This window comes from Aptenodytes forsteri, unplaced genomic scaffold (assembly GCF_000699145.1).
Source record: "Aptenodytes forsteri isolate BGI_AS27 unplaced genomic scaffold, ASM69914v1 Scaffold50, whole genome shotgun sequence".
Taxonomy (NCBI): Eukaryota; Metazoa; Chordata; class Aves; order Sphenisciformes; family Spheniscidae; genus Aptenodytes; species Aptenodytes forsteri.
This window is the reverse complement of record NW_008795126.1, coordinates 5,617,746-5,632,257: the sequence shown is the minus strand read 5'-3', so window position 1 is coordinate 5,632,257 and position 14,512 is coordinate 5,617,746. Positions and strand designations below refer to the sequence as shown.

Genomic DNA, 14,512 nt, shown 5'->3' with positions numbered 1-14,512 from the left:
CCGTCCGTTCCCCGGGGTCGGGGGCTGAGCTCCGAGCCGCTTGGTACAAGGCGTTTGTGTGCTGTCGGCAGCAGCTATGAAGGGAAAAAAAATGTCATTGATTTTCACGGTACCAGCAGGGAGAAATGGAGGGAAAAAAACTGGCCAGCTGCGTTCAGGGTTTTGTTGTTTTCTTTCTGAGAAATGTGGATGCCAGCTTGTGTGTGTTGCTCAGCACCTGTCCCTTTCCCTTCTGATACTACCTGTTATTTTTCTCCTCAGTCATCATAATTTCTCCTCAGAGCTGGTGTGACAGCATAGCTGGAGCTGAGGATAACTTACCAGCGTTTAATTCCTGTGCCCAGTTGACAAGTGGCTAGCAATCTGGTAGCATCCTGAAACAAGCTTTCCTAGAAGGCTAATCTTCCCCCCACCCCCCCGACAATTGGAGCAGACTGTTCTTCCTAGATAGCTGGGTCTCAGCACACATGTTCCTTCATGAAAATAGGACTATTTTTTTAAGTGACAGAAGCAATATTAGGATTTTATTACAGGACTTGATGTGTACCAAAGACCAAATTAATTTTGCCTAGGCAGGGATTTATCTGTTGTTGTCCTCTTCTGCTATTTGAAAACATGGTGCTTCTGGAAGATAAATTCCAAGGTGAAGGCCAAGTTGTTTATTTTAGAAGCAACTTGCATTAAAAATTATACTGGTATGGGGCAGTGAGCTTGTTTTGAACGATGTATCCAGTGGATGTGCTTCAGATCTTGGAACATCCCGGTAGGTTAATGTAGCTGAATGTCTTGGCCTGTTCAGACACTGGGCTTTCCATCCTGTACTTAATGGGGATCGTAGGGTTTGTGATCTATGCGAGTATTTACACACACCCCAAGGTTTTGCCCATGAAAAATGGTGATATCCATCAATCTGAATGAGGACTAATAAACAAAGGGCTGAGATTTTTTGCATTCTCATTTGTTTATTTTTTTCCTCTACTAGTCACAATGGGAAATGCAAGAAATTCCATGCCAGGTGAATATAAGAAATATTGGTAGCATAGTAGCTGCTGAGTAGCTCATTTTGCTATCAAGCAGGACTGTAATTCCATCTGAGAATAGGCTCTGTTGTTTTCTGAGTGATTTTTTTTCAGCCATCGAGTTAACAAAAGTTAACATGCAAAACTTAAAATGTTCTGAGCACGTGGACATATTCCTTTAAATGGCTGAGGGGTTTACAGCACTCATACATACAGTACCCATATGAATTCCACTTTCATCAAAGCAGTAGATATGTGCGTATCACAAATAGCAAGTTACCTGCAAAAGAACACTTAGCTGTAAAATAGAAGTATTCAGCTCTGCTACAACTGCAGTTGCTTTCCAGGGTTGCATTATCACTAGTGAGCTGTGTGAGTTGCACGCTTACTGTTTGACATCAGTAGACCTGCCCAACTGCTTCACAGTTACTGCCGGGTTGCACACCACCATGTGTGTTTTGGAAGCTTCCCTTCGTGCCAGAGGAGCCTGTAGGCTGTACAGCATCTGCTTGTCATTCCTGGCTGGAAGTGGCCATAGGGCTGAAATGTGATCAGGTCACCGAAGTGTGCTTCCAAAGAAGGCAAAATCAATTTGCCAATCTTCTTGACCCGAGTCTGTAAATACAGAAGATTGATCAGGATGATGATGGACTTGTGGTCTAGTCTGGGAGACTGAGTGAGAAAAATGTCTGTTGGCTTTGCCCAGTGTAGTATGCACATGTTAATGCATGCAGTGCTGAACACGCCAAAGATGGGCTGCTCTAGTAAGGCATATTGATGACAAATAATGTTTTCAGTTGAATCAGTTTTGCAGTTGACCATCATTGTAGATGTTGATTATTTTTCTCCATCAACCTGTGGAGAAAAATAATCTTAAGAAGAATGTGTGCGTGCATGATAAATAGTACATATCAGTAAAAAGTGCGAGTTCTGTGTGGTCTGCACTCACTGGGGGATGAAAGCAGTTGAATCATATGTATACATTTTGTAGTGTGGTACTATAAATGGAGGAGATGGACGATATGTTGCTATTAGCACTAAGCCAGATGAATAATTCTTTTGAAGGTCTGGAATATCAATGATCCAATTGAAAATGTGTCAGCTGAGATGACTCATGTGTTAGCCTCATTCAGTGACTAAGAAATGGAACAGCCATCAATGTCCAAGCTGAGTCACAGCTTCTGCATATTTCCTGAAATAATTTTTGATTGATAATGATGGAGCAGTCGAAATTGCTGTATTTGTTTGTATTGTAATTTGCAATCTGCAGAACACTAGTATACATATTGTCTAGAAGATTAGACAAGTAGCTAGAACAAACCGAAGCAGTATTTCAGAAAGGGTGTGTGAATAAGGAATGGTGTCCTGTAATTACCTCCCTTTGTTTTTCTTTGTTATAATTATTTCTTCCTTGTGCCGCTATACGTGTGCGTCATGAGGAATGAGGCAGAAGTGACCCTTCTGACGCTGACTGTGAGACAACAGCACTTCAAAAAACTGGTAGCAAATAAAAGAAATCCTAAGTATAGCAGAGTAGCGGACGGTGTATCAATTTTGTTCTTAAAGGCAGTCTTCATACAGCGTGGGTGTTTCTGGATAAAAAGCATGAGATCTGATCATTTTAAACCTTTCTACTTTTTTTTTTAAAGATTGTCAGGCAGTTTGCTGGCCAGGAGTAAGAGGAAGGATTTTAAGAATGTAAAACTCAGTGGTCCTCTCATTTGTTCTGTTGTATTTCATTAACTTCAGTAATTAATTTCAGTGGAGTCTTACAGTGAGATAAGACAGATCAAAAGCAGCACCTCTCCAAACCAAAGTGTGAAGGATGGTCTGCATGATCTGGTGTTTTGCAATGGAAGGTATTGGGCATCCTCGAGTGCATGGGTCAGAGCAAGGAGAACCAAGCTGACCGTTGCTGGTCTGATGGTGAAAGAAGTCTAGAATACAGCTTTCTATCCGCAGGACTTTCCACACTTAAAAAAAAAAGAAAATAAAAATGCAGCAAAGCTAAACCATGAGTATAGAAAATAATATTCAAGATCCTCAAAATTGGTGTTAAGGCAGAGCACTGCAGACTTAGAAAGTCAGATTCAAAGATAATTCCATGTTTGATAAACTCTGCCTGCAGAGATGCACAGGTAATTCAGTCTATGCAGTTCGCACCAATATCCCTGCTCTTTCACAGAAAGGTTCTTGCAGAACACCTATGTCAGTGTATTGATCTTGGTAATTCATATCCTTCCCTATCTTCATTTGCATCCAGCTCTTGATTTAGGATTAAAAACACACGACTGCAAGAAATTGTGCACTTTTGTTACTGGATCGCTTTGCATTTAGACTTCGCCCTCTGCATATGCCCTTACTTAAAGTTCAGGAGTCACTTTCTCTGGCTACACACCAGAACAGGCTATGCTGGTTTATACTGATACAAGAAATAAATTGTGCTGACAATTAAACCATCACTCTTCGTGAGACATATTTTGTTGTGATATTCTGTGCAGCCAAACTTCCCTTTTCCTGTGTCTGCTGTAGGTTGAATCTCAGTGAAGGACTTGGTAAGGTTGGGTGTCTTGGAGGTAGTTACTCAACTAGCTATTTATCTTTGGGACCTCCAGGTTATTCAAAGGAGAAGAAAAAATAATATAAATTGCTGGTTTTACTATACAACTAATTGTATGGTTAGTACATTGTAAGCAAGTAATTGTGCTTTTAGGTCTGTGGTGTTGATAAGACTTGTTCAAATTTGGCAGGTAAAATAAAACAACTTCTTTCTTTCCGTATTTGAAAGTGGAGAAGAATGGAAACAAATGCATGTATGAGAGTAACAGGGATGTGACAACACGTAGACATGTAGGAGGTTAAAGATGAAGTGAATGAAGAGGAAACTCTCTGGAAAGTGACTAGAAATGATTAGAAATGCTGATCAACACCCTATGTTCCAGCAGTAATTAACATAATAAAAACATGTGGCTTAGGTATTATGTACCTTGTGTAGTGTTTTTTCTCTCCTTATCGCACCTGCTCTAGTATCAAGTCTTGTAAGTTCATTGTAAAAGAGATGAACTCTCTATTTTATTTAATATTCCTGCCTTTTATTGAGGATGAAGACAGACGAAAGAGAAATGGAACTAGAACAGAACTGAATTGGTAGTATTATGTTGTTAGATGCAAAACTGAATATATGCCCTTTCAAAAATTGTCTGACAAGTTATTTCGTAAGAATGAATGTTTCTAGAAAGAGCTGCAATAATGTATTTGTAATCGTATGTCATTATCAAATAACTATGGTCTTTGCCATATCCATCTGTCTGCTTGTCACCCACTTGTTATGATGTCATGGTGCGTGTTCCTACACAGGTTTCCGCATCATAGTTCTGCCTCCAGGTGCCCTTTCTTGCAGGAATGTAGAAAAAGTTAACTTTTTGTAAAATGCTCACAGTGTGGAAAGATATATTCAAAAGATCATCACTGAAGTTAATGTACACAGACAATGGTTGCCACCACGTAAGTTGTGGGTTTCTTGGGTTTGTGGTGTGGGGTTTTCTGTTTTGTTTTGTTTTTTCCCCCCAGATGATGACTGCCTTGCAAGCATTTTGTTATTTGGAATTTCTCTTTCCTTATCAACATTACAGTGGTGCTGTAGGAGGTGGTCTTAGCCACTGGATAAGAAGTGGCTTTTCCAAAATAATTTCAAAGCTCCCAACTTAATTGTGCAAAACCCCTCCTAACCTTCCACATGGTTAGTGTTATGAGCTTTGTGTATGAGCATGTTGGGGTATTTTTTTGGTTTGTTTCATTTTTAATTTTTCTCCTGAGTTTGTCAAGCTAGATTGTCAAAGCTAATGTTTTTCAAAAATAATCTGTAATCTGGCTTTTACAGAGCTAAAAGTTGTGGGTTCACGTTGCTCTTACACCCTCCGCCACAATTACAAATATTTACATTTGGTGGAATTTCCTCCCCCCCCTGCCCCGTGACCTACATCTCATGAATGCTGTCTTGTCTTCATGCTTACGCTGTGTGTCTACTCTTTTTTGTTTGTTGGGTCTGTTCAAGCTGTGTGTGTCTTGACTAGTATCTGACTAAAGCTCCGTCTTATAAATACTTGCGCACATCAGTAGTTTTATGTGTCCAAGCAGTTGCTTGTATCATATGCGTGAGTAGGACTGGCTGTGTGCATAGCTTCATGGAGTCGGGGGAGTTAGTATGCGGCAATTTCGGCTAACAATAAATACAGGGCTGTGTTTTGGAACAATGGATTAATGCTGAAGCATATTTTGGCTAGTTAGGAGTTTTAGAAGTTTTAACTGTATGTATGGCATTTGTGCCAGTAATCAGTGTGTGCACGTAGTAGATAAACACAGTACCTCTTTTGGTTGTTTTTTTTGTGGCTGCCTAGAAAACCACAAAATTTTTATTTAATGAAATTAGGTAGCATATAAAAGACAAAGCAAAGATGCTTCAAGATTTTTTGCAAAACTGAGACTGCAGGGGAATACCTGTATTTTTTCTAAGCAGCAACCCTGAGTGCTCCAAAGATCTAAATAACATTTGCAAAAATGTACAAAAGTGATCCAGGAGGAACAGTTTTAAAACAACAGCCTATCTGATACTTCATAAGTTCATGTCAAAGTTCGGGCTCCTGCCTGGGACGAACACAAGATTCGTTCCTGGAGTCACATCAGAGGTTAGGACAGTTATGTCAGGTTGGTCTTGGCCCAAAACATGTATAATGTGTGAGATTTGGGTTTTTCTTTTTAAATAGAACTGGGTTTACTTGGCAGCTAGTAATGTATTCACAGAAATCATAATGTTTCACTGTATTGAATTTTTAAATGGCCTTTGTGAATTTCTATATGTGACTCCTAAATGGTCTTGTAAGCTTTGGGGCTAATGACAGATGTGGTTGCCTTGCGTGTGTACTCTTCTGCCCAAGGCCTGTACAGCATGGTGTAAAGTCAGTCTGTTCCATGCATAAAGAACGTGAATGCCTGCTGGGTCCCTCTTATGCTGTGGAGCCCAGCTTTTTAATGCTGCCATGAAGTTTTCTGGCTTTCCCATCACTCAGGTCAAGTTTTCCTACTCTGCTTTGATCTATGGTAATAGTCTTGATTTTATTTTTGTCCTGTGTTTTACAGTGGTTTGAACTTTATTGATTTGATGGTGCGACAGGGGAATATCGACAACCCTCCTAAGACGCCACTTGTTCCTGGGTTTGAATGCTCTGGAATTGTAGAAGCTCTTGGAGACAGCGTGAAAGGATTTGAGGTAATGTTTTCTTTATTTGCAGAGCAAGACTAAATAATCACCAGTTCACGGAGTATGTTGTCCCTAATCCCTTCTGTTCTGCCAGTGACAGCAGCCTTCACCACCCTGTTGAGATTTGAAAGGGCAATTTTTCCTTGCTGCTTCCCAAGCATGAGAATGACCTCTTGAATTATTTTCTAAAGCCACCACTGTCATCTCCTTCAAATCCTTCCTGAAAAGTCACTTGTGCCATGTGCATATCCTGATGGCTAAGTAGGAACTGGAAAGCATGACTGATGTGCTTTAAGAAAGTAAAAGAAATTGAGTTAACTTGTTAAGTTTCTTTTCTTGGCCGTGTTTGCTATCATCGTTGCCCTGTTCCTCAAAGCCCATGCACTGCTGATTCTAGTTCCAACTTTTGATTTTGAGTTAACAAGACCCCCATCTACAATAAGCATTGCTTCTTACAACCATGTGCATTCATGAGACGCAGATAAAATTAGAACCCTGATTCTGGGTATGTGACTTATTCTGATCACTCAGCAAAAGGATCTATTTCACCTAACAGAATAGCGATAAATGACAAATAGTTAATGTATATAATAAAGCTTTCATAACTGGTTGGCCTTATGTACTCTTTGGTACCTCTTATTACATATAAACAGCATTCTGTCCTACCTCCTGTTCCATTATTGATGTTAAACATCTATACTCCCTCCAATCTTGCACTTCATTTCCTGAGTAGATAGGATTGATGTGCATTAACTCAGTTTTTATTTCAAAATTTTTCTATCTTAGCTATTTGCTGAGTCAGTCATGTCATCAAGTAATTGCATTTTCTGAATTCTTATTCTGTCTTGATCTTAAGAGGGAAGTTACCTAAAATATTTTTATTTAAAAGTAACATTTTTGCTCTTCTAGAAGAGCTGTAAAATTTCTCAGTTGAGTAAAGATAATGGCCAATTTAGTTTCTAGTAGGGCCTCAGTGATGAGCTCTTCTAGGACGTTTCTCTACTTTCCCCCTCCTGCCCTATCTCTGCCTCGAAACAAGTCATAATCTTACCATGCTTTTTTTGACAAACAATAACTCTGCTGTTTGAAAAACTCTAGTGCTTCAGTTGTTCCACTCTAGTATCTGTGTTTTATAGTTACACTCCACACCAAAGAATATTCTATGAAAGGTGTATGGGAAGCCTCTACTCTACATCAGCATTCTCAGTTTAAAAGTTCTTGCTATTTTTAAAGGGCATCATGAGGCTACAGCATATGGTGCTTGTTTGAATAACATTGCACCTGACTTTTGAAGTTATATCTTTGTTCTGACTATAGAACATGTTTGTACTCTGGTGTGTTCCCTGAAATTGAAACAAGCTGTGGTTTTTTTTTTTTTTTTGCATATAATCTGCATAGCCATGGTAGTGTTTGAGTGATCTAGAAGAAGGGTCGACATTCAGAATAACTGCTAGCCATGGTAGTGTTTGAGTGATCTAGAAGCAGGGTCGACACTCAGAGTGCACAGGTATGAACCTGTCAACAGGAGAGCGTGCCACGAGGAAGATGCAAGAATGTTCTGTCAGTTTCTTTATGGATTTCTTGCACACAATAGGAGCGTGCCAGATGCTTGTTGTCTCCTTGACATATGCTGTTCCCGCTGTCCATAGCGATGGCAGGAATGGTGAAGATTGCACCCTACATCTTCTGACCCTCTTTCCCTTTGTAGATCTCTTCCAGGTCAAGTCACGTTAAAGTTGTGGGGATTTCATGCTCTGGAAAATTGTGTCTTATTGGCCCTTAGTCTGTACTACCTGAGATATTGCCAGCCACTTAATGTCTTCATTTGCTCTGATTGCGTTATCCTATGACCAATGAAAGCATTGAATGGCAGTCCATTTTGGCAGCGATGTGTAAGAACGTATTTTACATTGAAGCAAAGCCTTTTTTATGGAATAATGGTGTAAATGCCTATTCTTTCTCCCATTAAAATAAAAAGCTGATTTCTACTGAGCTCAAATGTATGAGGCCTGATCTCTTTCTAGTTGTGGGGATGATTCTCAGGAGCCACAGCCTAATCTGACATGATGACTAGGCTCTGTATAGTGTTTGTAGTAGAACATGGTATTTATTATTACTAAGAAATCCCTTGGGAATCAGCAAAAGGGACTTCTCTGCATTCTTTTTGGTAATTATTTATGTTTGTTTGCAAGGATATAGGACACATTAACACCTTCACAAATTAAACCTAGCAGACTTTAGATTTTAGACGCTTCTCTAAGAGCAAAAGGGAACCACAGAGTGGTTACCAGTGAGGCATTGTTAATTTGAATGTTTTTCAAAAAGAGGAGGCATTTCGGTGGAATTGGAATGACAGTTCTGTTTCAGCATCCTCATTCTAAAAGAGACAATCCCTTCAGAACTGTCAGCAGCACCTTAGCTTTTAGCAAACCCACAATATCCCAACGCCAAAGCGATGACAAGTACTTGGGAGACCAAAATGTGCTTGTGCTATAAACGTTTGCCTGAAGGTAAAAGTGTTGTGCTTTACTCCATTGCTGTGGAATATAGTTGAAATAGTCCAAGAACAACTTGTAGCATTTCTAAAGCATTAGTGGGTGTTAGTAGAATGTCAGATAAGAGAATGTCGGTTGGGTAAGCAAAGGTATTTTAGAGGGACGGCTTCTGTTAGTTTTGGTTAAAACATGAAGTCCTGAAGTTTGATGCTATTCCTGCCTTATTACTTATACTGTGGCTCCATTGAAGAGCTCCTTTCGTGGTTAAGGATGCTATATTTGTTGGTGTATTGTAGAAAGGCAAAGAGGTCTAAGACAAGGTAAAAGATGCGTAGGGGCTGCTGGGGACAAGCCATTATCGAGAGTTTGTAAGAGTCATGCCTATGAAGGTTTTAATATATGTTGGCCAAGTGTTTGCTCACTGTGGCTCTCCCTAGTAGCCCAAATAGACTAATTTCTACTTTTATGCGAGTGTTGCTTTCCAAGTCTGGTTGTACCCCTGCCAGGAGCCTCTGAGCTCCAGTTGCCTTGTTATTATTCTTGTCCATCTGTGGGGAGTCACTGTCTCCATTTTAAAAACCTGGAGTTGCAATGAAGGCCATTGTACAAATGTATGAATTTGATGTGCCTGGACCTCTGAAAGGTTCCTAGGAGCAACCAACTGTATCTAATATTAACATAAAATCTTTATTTCTCCATAGTGAAATACCCTTTCACTACTACATATTTTCCAAAGAAATTGAGTAGAGAAATGTTGCATTCGAAGAGAATATTTCATTGCTCCTTTAAATACTGTCAAATTCACTTTGTGGGTTTAGTAGTGCCTCAGAATCCAGAGGTACATTTTTGATGTTTAAGGTGGCTTATTTGAAGTTGCAGGATCAAATTCTGCTCTGACACATGGCTGTCGAAATGACAATCATGGAAATGTTTTGGTAGAATCATTTATAAAGATAATAAAAATAGAGAGTGGATACAGACAGTGTTATCTTCTAAATGAGTGGTTTACAAACCCTTTCGTGGGCTCTATGTACTCTGGCCTCCCCTTCTCAAACCGCAGAGAGGAAAAGTAGCTCTAAATTAGTGTGAAGACTGAGAAAGCAAAGTGAAAATTATCTTAGGTGTAATTTTGTTTATTCCACGCATCTCATCAGTATCATCATAATCTTTTTTCCTTCTTTTTTTTTCTGTAAGCAAATTTCCTGGTTATTAGTAAGAATGTTGTTTTCATGGTTTACAGCCCCATTTGTTATTTAGGAGCTCTGCTAGCAAAAGATGATCTGTGTTAGTGATTATGGAAGACTGTTCCATCAGAGAAGCAGTGTAGCAAAAAAGAAGAGGTGGCTTTAACTTTGTTTGGATATTTTTGTTAAATTCAACCTTTTAAATAAATACAATTAAAAAATGGTAAAAGCCCAAGGCCGAGCAGCTTAACTGCTATTTTGCCAAAGATGTGGAGCACCATTATCTTCACAGTCAGTGACCCACAGCTTGAACAGGGAGAGTTGCAGGTCTTACAAGTTGCCCTCTACAGTCTCAATTGCAGCCATTGTTTTCTTCCTTGTTTGTAGATTGGAGACAGAGTCATGGCTTTTGTAAACTACAATGCATGGGCTGAAGTAGTATGTACCCCAGCAGAATTTGTCTACAAGATCCCAGATGACATGAGTTTTTCTGAAGCTGCTGCGTTTCCCATGAACTTTGTAACTGCCTACATGATGCTCTTTGAAGTTGCTAACCTAAGAGAAGGCATGTCTGTGCTGGTTCACTCGGCAGGAGGTGGGGTGGTAAGTTGGAACTTTTCTTACTTTCTTGTCATCAGGTAACTGAAGCAGTCTGATGCATCTCGATTTCTGAAATGAGCCAGACCCTGCAGTTTGATTCGGTATCAGACTTCCCTATGTGAGGGATTGCGGTGGGAGGAACTGCATCTGTTTTCCCATCAAAACGCTGATGTGAATGGTTGGCAGGAGCTTTTGGTGAAATAAAAATGTTCTGACAATAAACTCTACCCAAAAACCCCTCCAAAACCCACTAATTAGTTGTCAGAGATGAAGGAGTAAGTGTTGTCCCAAACATTGCGTTCCTGAACTTGCACACCTTGTACTTCTATGTAAAAGAAGGCTGTAATGAAAGGAATAAATAAATCGACTCCCTGCACAAGGTATTTGTAGGTAACCATAATCCTTGCAGTAAAAGGGCCTCTTGGAATACTCCTGCAAATCCCGTGTCGAGTGTATGTGGTGCTTTCTCTGTGAAAGATTTTTTTTTCCTTTGTTGTAGACGGATTGAAAGCAATGAAAAGCATTATCATACCAACCCTGAGGAAAATATACAATGCTGAATTTGAGTCAGCGGTGGCTGCTGCATGTCGTAGTTTGGATCGTTAGTAAGGAGGCATTGCGTTGCATGGGCAAAGCAACAGTAGGATGAATTTGGTGGAATACCAGGCCACACAATGAAATAAAAAGTCAGCATTTTGTGTTACCAGTTCCTTAAACTATCTTTTAGGAAAATCTCTCTCCTTTGGAAAATATTTAAGCTTGTGCAAAATATTAAGATAGTGACAGGGGAGTCTGTTTACATTTGAAATCATGCAGTCCTTTTCCATAAGGCAGATTCTGTGACCTGAGAACACAGCAGATCTCAGCCTTTCAAATTGGAGTACCTCTTCTGTTTTCCTGTTGTGCCTTATTTAGGCTAAATTAATATTCTGTTGTCTGCTAAGGTCTGGTGGGCAGCCCCAAACACCTTATCCCTAATTCTATGCCCTTAGACCTTCTTTCAGGTTCTCAAATAAAAGAAGGCTGTAATCAAAGGAATAAATTCATGAGTTCCCCGTACAAAGTATTTCTAGCTAACAATAATCCTACTTGCAGTAAATGGTCCTCTTGGAATACTTCTGTAAATGAATGGAATTTATAATCGTATTATGCTTCAGCACAGTACAGCCTAGAGTGTTATGGCTGACTTTATTGTTCTTTAATATTAAATCTTCTCATGTGGAATTTAGGACTGTTAAAGCAACATGAGGCCACACATTCAGGGGGACCGTATATTCTGCAGGAATTGAAGGCTCAGCTTTAGCTCTAAGGCCATCTGCCCAGCTGACACTATACAGACCCAGGCTGAGCATATGGAGTTAGCAAAGCACCCAAAAGCAATCCCTGCACATATGCATGTATCTAGAGAAAATAAACTTCTCTTCCTTATTAAGATAAAGCATCCTTGTTAATTTTTTTTTTTTTATTTCTTTCTCTCTTCCTTTTTCTAACCTCACTCGCCTCTGTTATTTCTTCCTTCTCTTCCTGAAGCACTGTTAATGCTCTACCAACTCTCATGTAGTGTTCTTCACTGGTGTCCAACCTCTGTGCTGGGCTGTTGCTGTAAGGAGCTGCTGGCTTCCTCGCTTTTATTGCAGATGCTCAATGAGCAGCTTTTGACTGGTCCTCTGCCGTGGCTGCTTGTGGACCTTCTCTGAGAGAAGCTAAAGGAAGGATGGGTCCTGGTTGGGTGCCAGGAGAACAAGGAGAAACCAGATCCATCACCTGCTAAGTAGTTAAATAAAACAGAGTTTCCAAGGGATGGGAACTCCATCCATTCCAGAGATGCAGGAAGAACAACCAAGTTGGCCAATAACTGATAGAGGTCTGTGTATGATCCAGGGGGGACTGTACGTAAGAGGGAGATGGGGCTGGCTGGCCTGCAAGGCAGGATGCTGATCGCTGTGTCACCGGGGAGAATGCCTCATGCAGCCTGGTGTTGCTGGTAGGGGAAGAGCATGTATAGCTAGAATTGGAAGAGAAAGACTTTTCCTATTGCTTGATAGGTCTTACAGGTAGAATATCACCCTGGAGATGCATGGAATTTTTTCCTTTCTGCTAACTAGACATAAAGATTTCAGAGGGGTCTGTATTACTCTTTAAACAGCTCTAATAATCTGTCTGTTAATCCTTTGGAAAGTTTAACAGCCTCAATCAAAAAAATCACTCACAAAGTTCTTAGTTAATAAAACAGAAAACTGGCACTGAAATCACTATGGGAAGAGGTATTTTTTGTGCTGTTGCTTTAACAGATAGAAGGCTCATTCCCACTTTCAGCAAGTAGGAAACCTGTCCAGTTTGTTTCTAAATGTCATAGAAATTCCAGAATACTTTAATGAGACAATAGGCTCCCTGTGGGACTAGAAGTTTGTAATTGTTCCCTTCTCATTATGTAAGATCATTATTTTAGCTGCTTCAGGCAGTTTATGAAAAAGAACTTGTTGCTTCAAAAATGTTTGTGAGGTTCTTTGTTCTGGCTCCCCAGCCCCCTTTAGGAGGATCCTGCAGCTTTTTCAATAAACTGAGTCAGGGGAAAATTCTCTAGGACCTTTACTTAAGTATTGCCTCAGTTTATTTATGTGGCCTTGTTTTTGTTTATAGATATTTTTGGTAGCGAGGTAACTATAGCAATTGTCTTCTCATCTGTGCCTGGGTATGATTAGTATGTGACAGTATCCTTTAATGTCTGACAGGATGCTTTAGGTAACTCAGTTTACTTATTTCCAGAAGTTCCAGGGGACATCAGAAGATGATGTAGAGAAAAAGGAAATGTTCTAAGTTAAATTATCTTGAAAAAAGTCTCACGTACCCGTCTCTCTGTTATAGAGACTTGAATCCTGTTCTATATGCCAATGAGTACCCTCTCTGTGGCCCACTCAACTGAACGGGCAGGGCATCATGCGATCTTCCCTGTTCATGGTAGGAAACGTGGCTAGTTGTAGGGGAGCACCTTGTTTCTCTGAACCAGGAAGAGAGAGGTGGACACTCTCAAACTCTGCTTCTGACACCGTTGGTATATTGTAGCCTTCCATCTGAAGAGGAGGACCTGCTGCAGTGCTTCGAAAGGGGGTTTGAAAGGAGAGATTGTATTTGCTTTTGTTTCCTAGGGCCGGTTTGTCGATTTTGATCGTTTGGAAAGGGAGCTGCTTTGGGGGTTGGGTTGGTTTTCCTGTCTCTCTTTTTCCCTCTTGAGAGAGGGGCAGTTAAGAGAGACTGACTCTCAGCTCTCAGCCTGGAAAGTGAAGTAGGCTGGAGAAATTTTAGGGGCCTTCTAGGAAGGCGCGGTACAGGCTCACAGTTGCATTGCATGATTCAATCAGACTTTGATGAGAAATTAAGACCTTGCAAAGCATTCTGTTATCATTGCTCGAGCTGCTACTGACCAAGATCTAACAAGGACCAGGGTTGTCATATGCTCTCTTTCAGGCCTTTGCTTGGCAGAATGCTGAACACTTCTGCTTAAACCGTTATACTGAGTAGCAGGGCAGTTTGATAATTAACAAAATACATAATTGTGTAAAACAAATTTAACAAATGCTTAAAGCTACAGAAATGTTTAAGTGCCCTTCTGAACTGATTCCTAAAATAAGGAGAAAGTCAGCTAACACTTGTCCTGGTTTGGGCTGGGATAGAGTTAATTTTCTTCCTAGTAGCTGGTACAGTGCTGTGTTTTGGATTTAGGGTGAGAACAATGTTGATAACACACCGATGTTTTAGTTGTTGCTAAGCAGTGCTTACACTAGTCAAGGACTTTTCAGCTTCCCATGCCCTGCCAGCGAGAAGCTGGGAGGGGGCACAGCCAGGACAGCTGACCCCAACTGGCCAAAGGGATATTCCACACCATACGACGTTATGCTCAGTATGTAAACTGGGGGAAAGCTGGCTGGGGGGGCTGCTGCTCGGGGACTGGCTGGGCAT

At 40.4% G+C, this 14,512-nt stretch overlaps 1 protein-coding gene across 1 annotated transcript in view; it reads left to right on the top strand.

Annotated features, from left to right (window-relative positions):
- The first annotated feature begins 723 nt into the window (after nt 1–723).
- The window catches only part of VAT1L (vesicle amine transport 1 like), a 73,255-nt gene continuing 59,466 nt past the window's right edge, over nt 724–14,512 (top strand). The window contains exons 1-4 of the mRNA XM_009277343.1: nt 724–763; nt 4,377–4,443; nt 6,156–6,285; nt 10,343–10,558. Coding sequence (XP_009275618.1) covers nt 724–763; nt 4,377–4,443; nt 6,156–6,285; nt 10,343–10,558 — 453 coding nt within the window. The remainder of the gene's footprint in view (nt 764–4,376; nt 4,444–6,155; nt 6,286–10,342; nt 10,559–14,512) is intronic.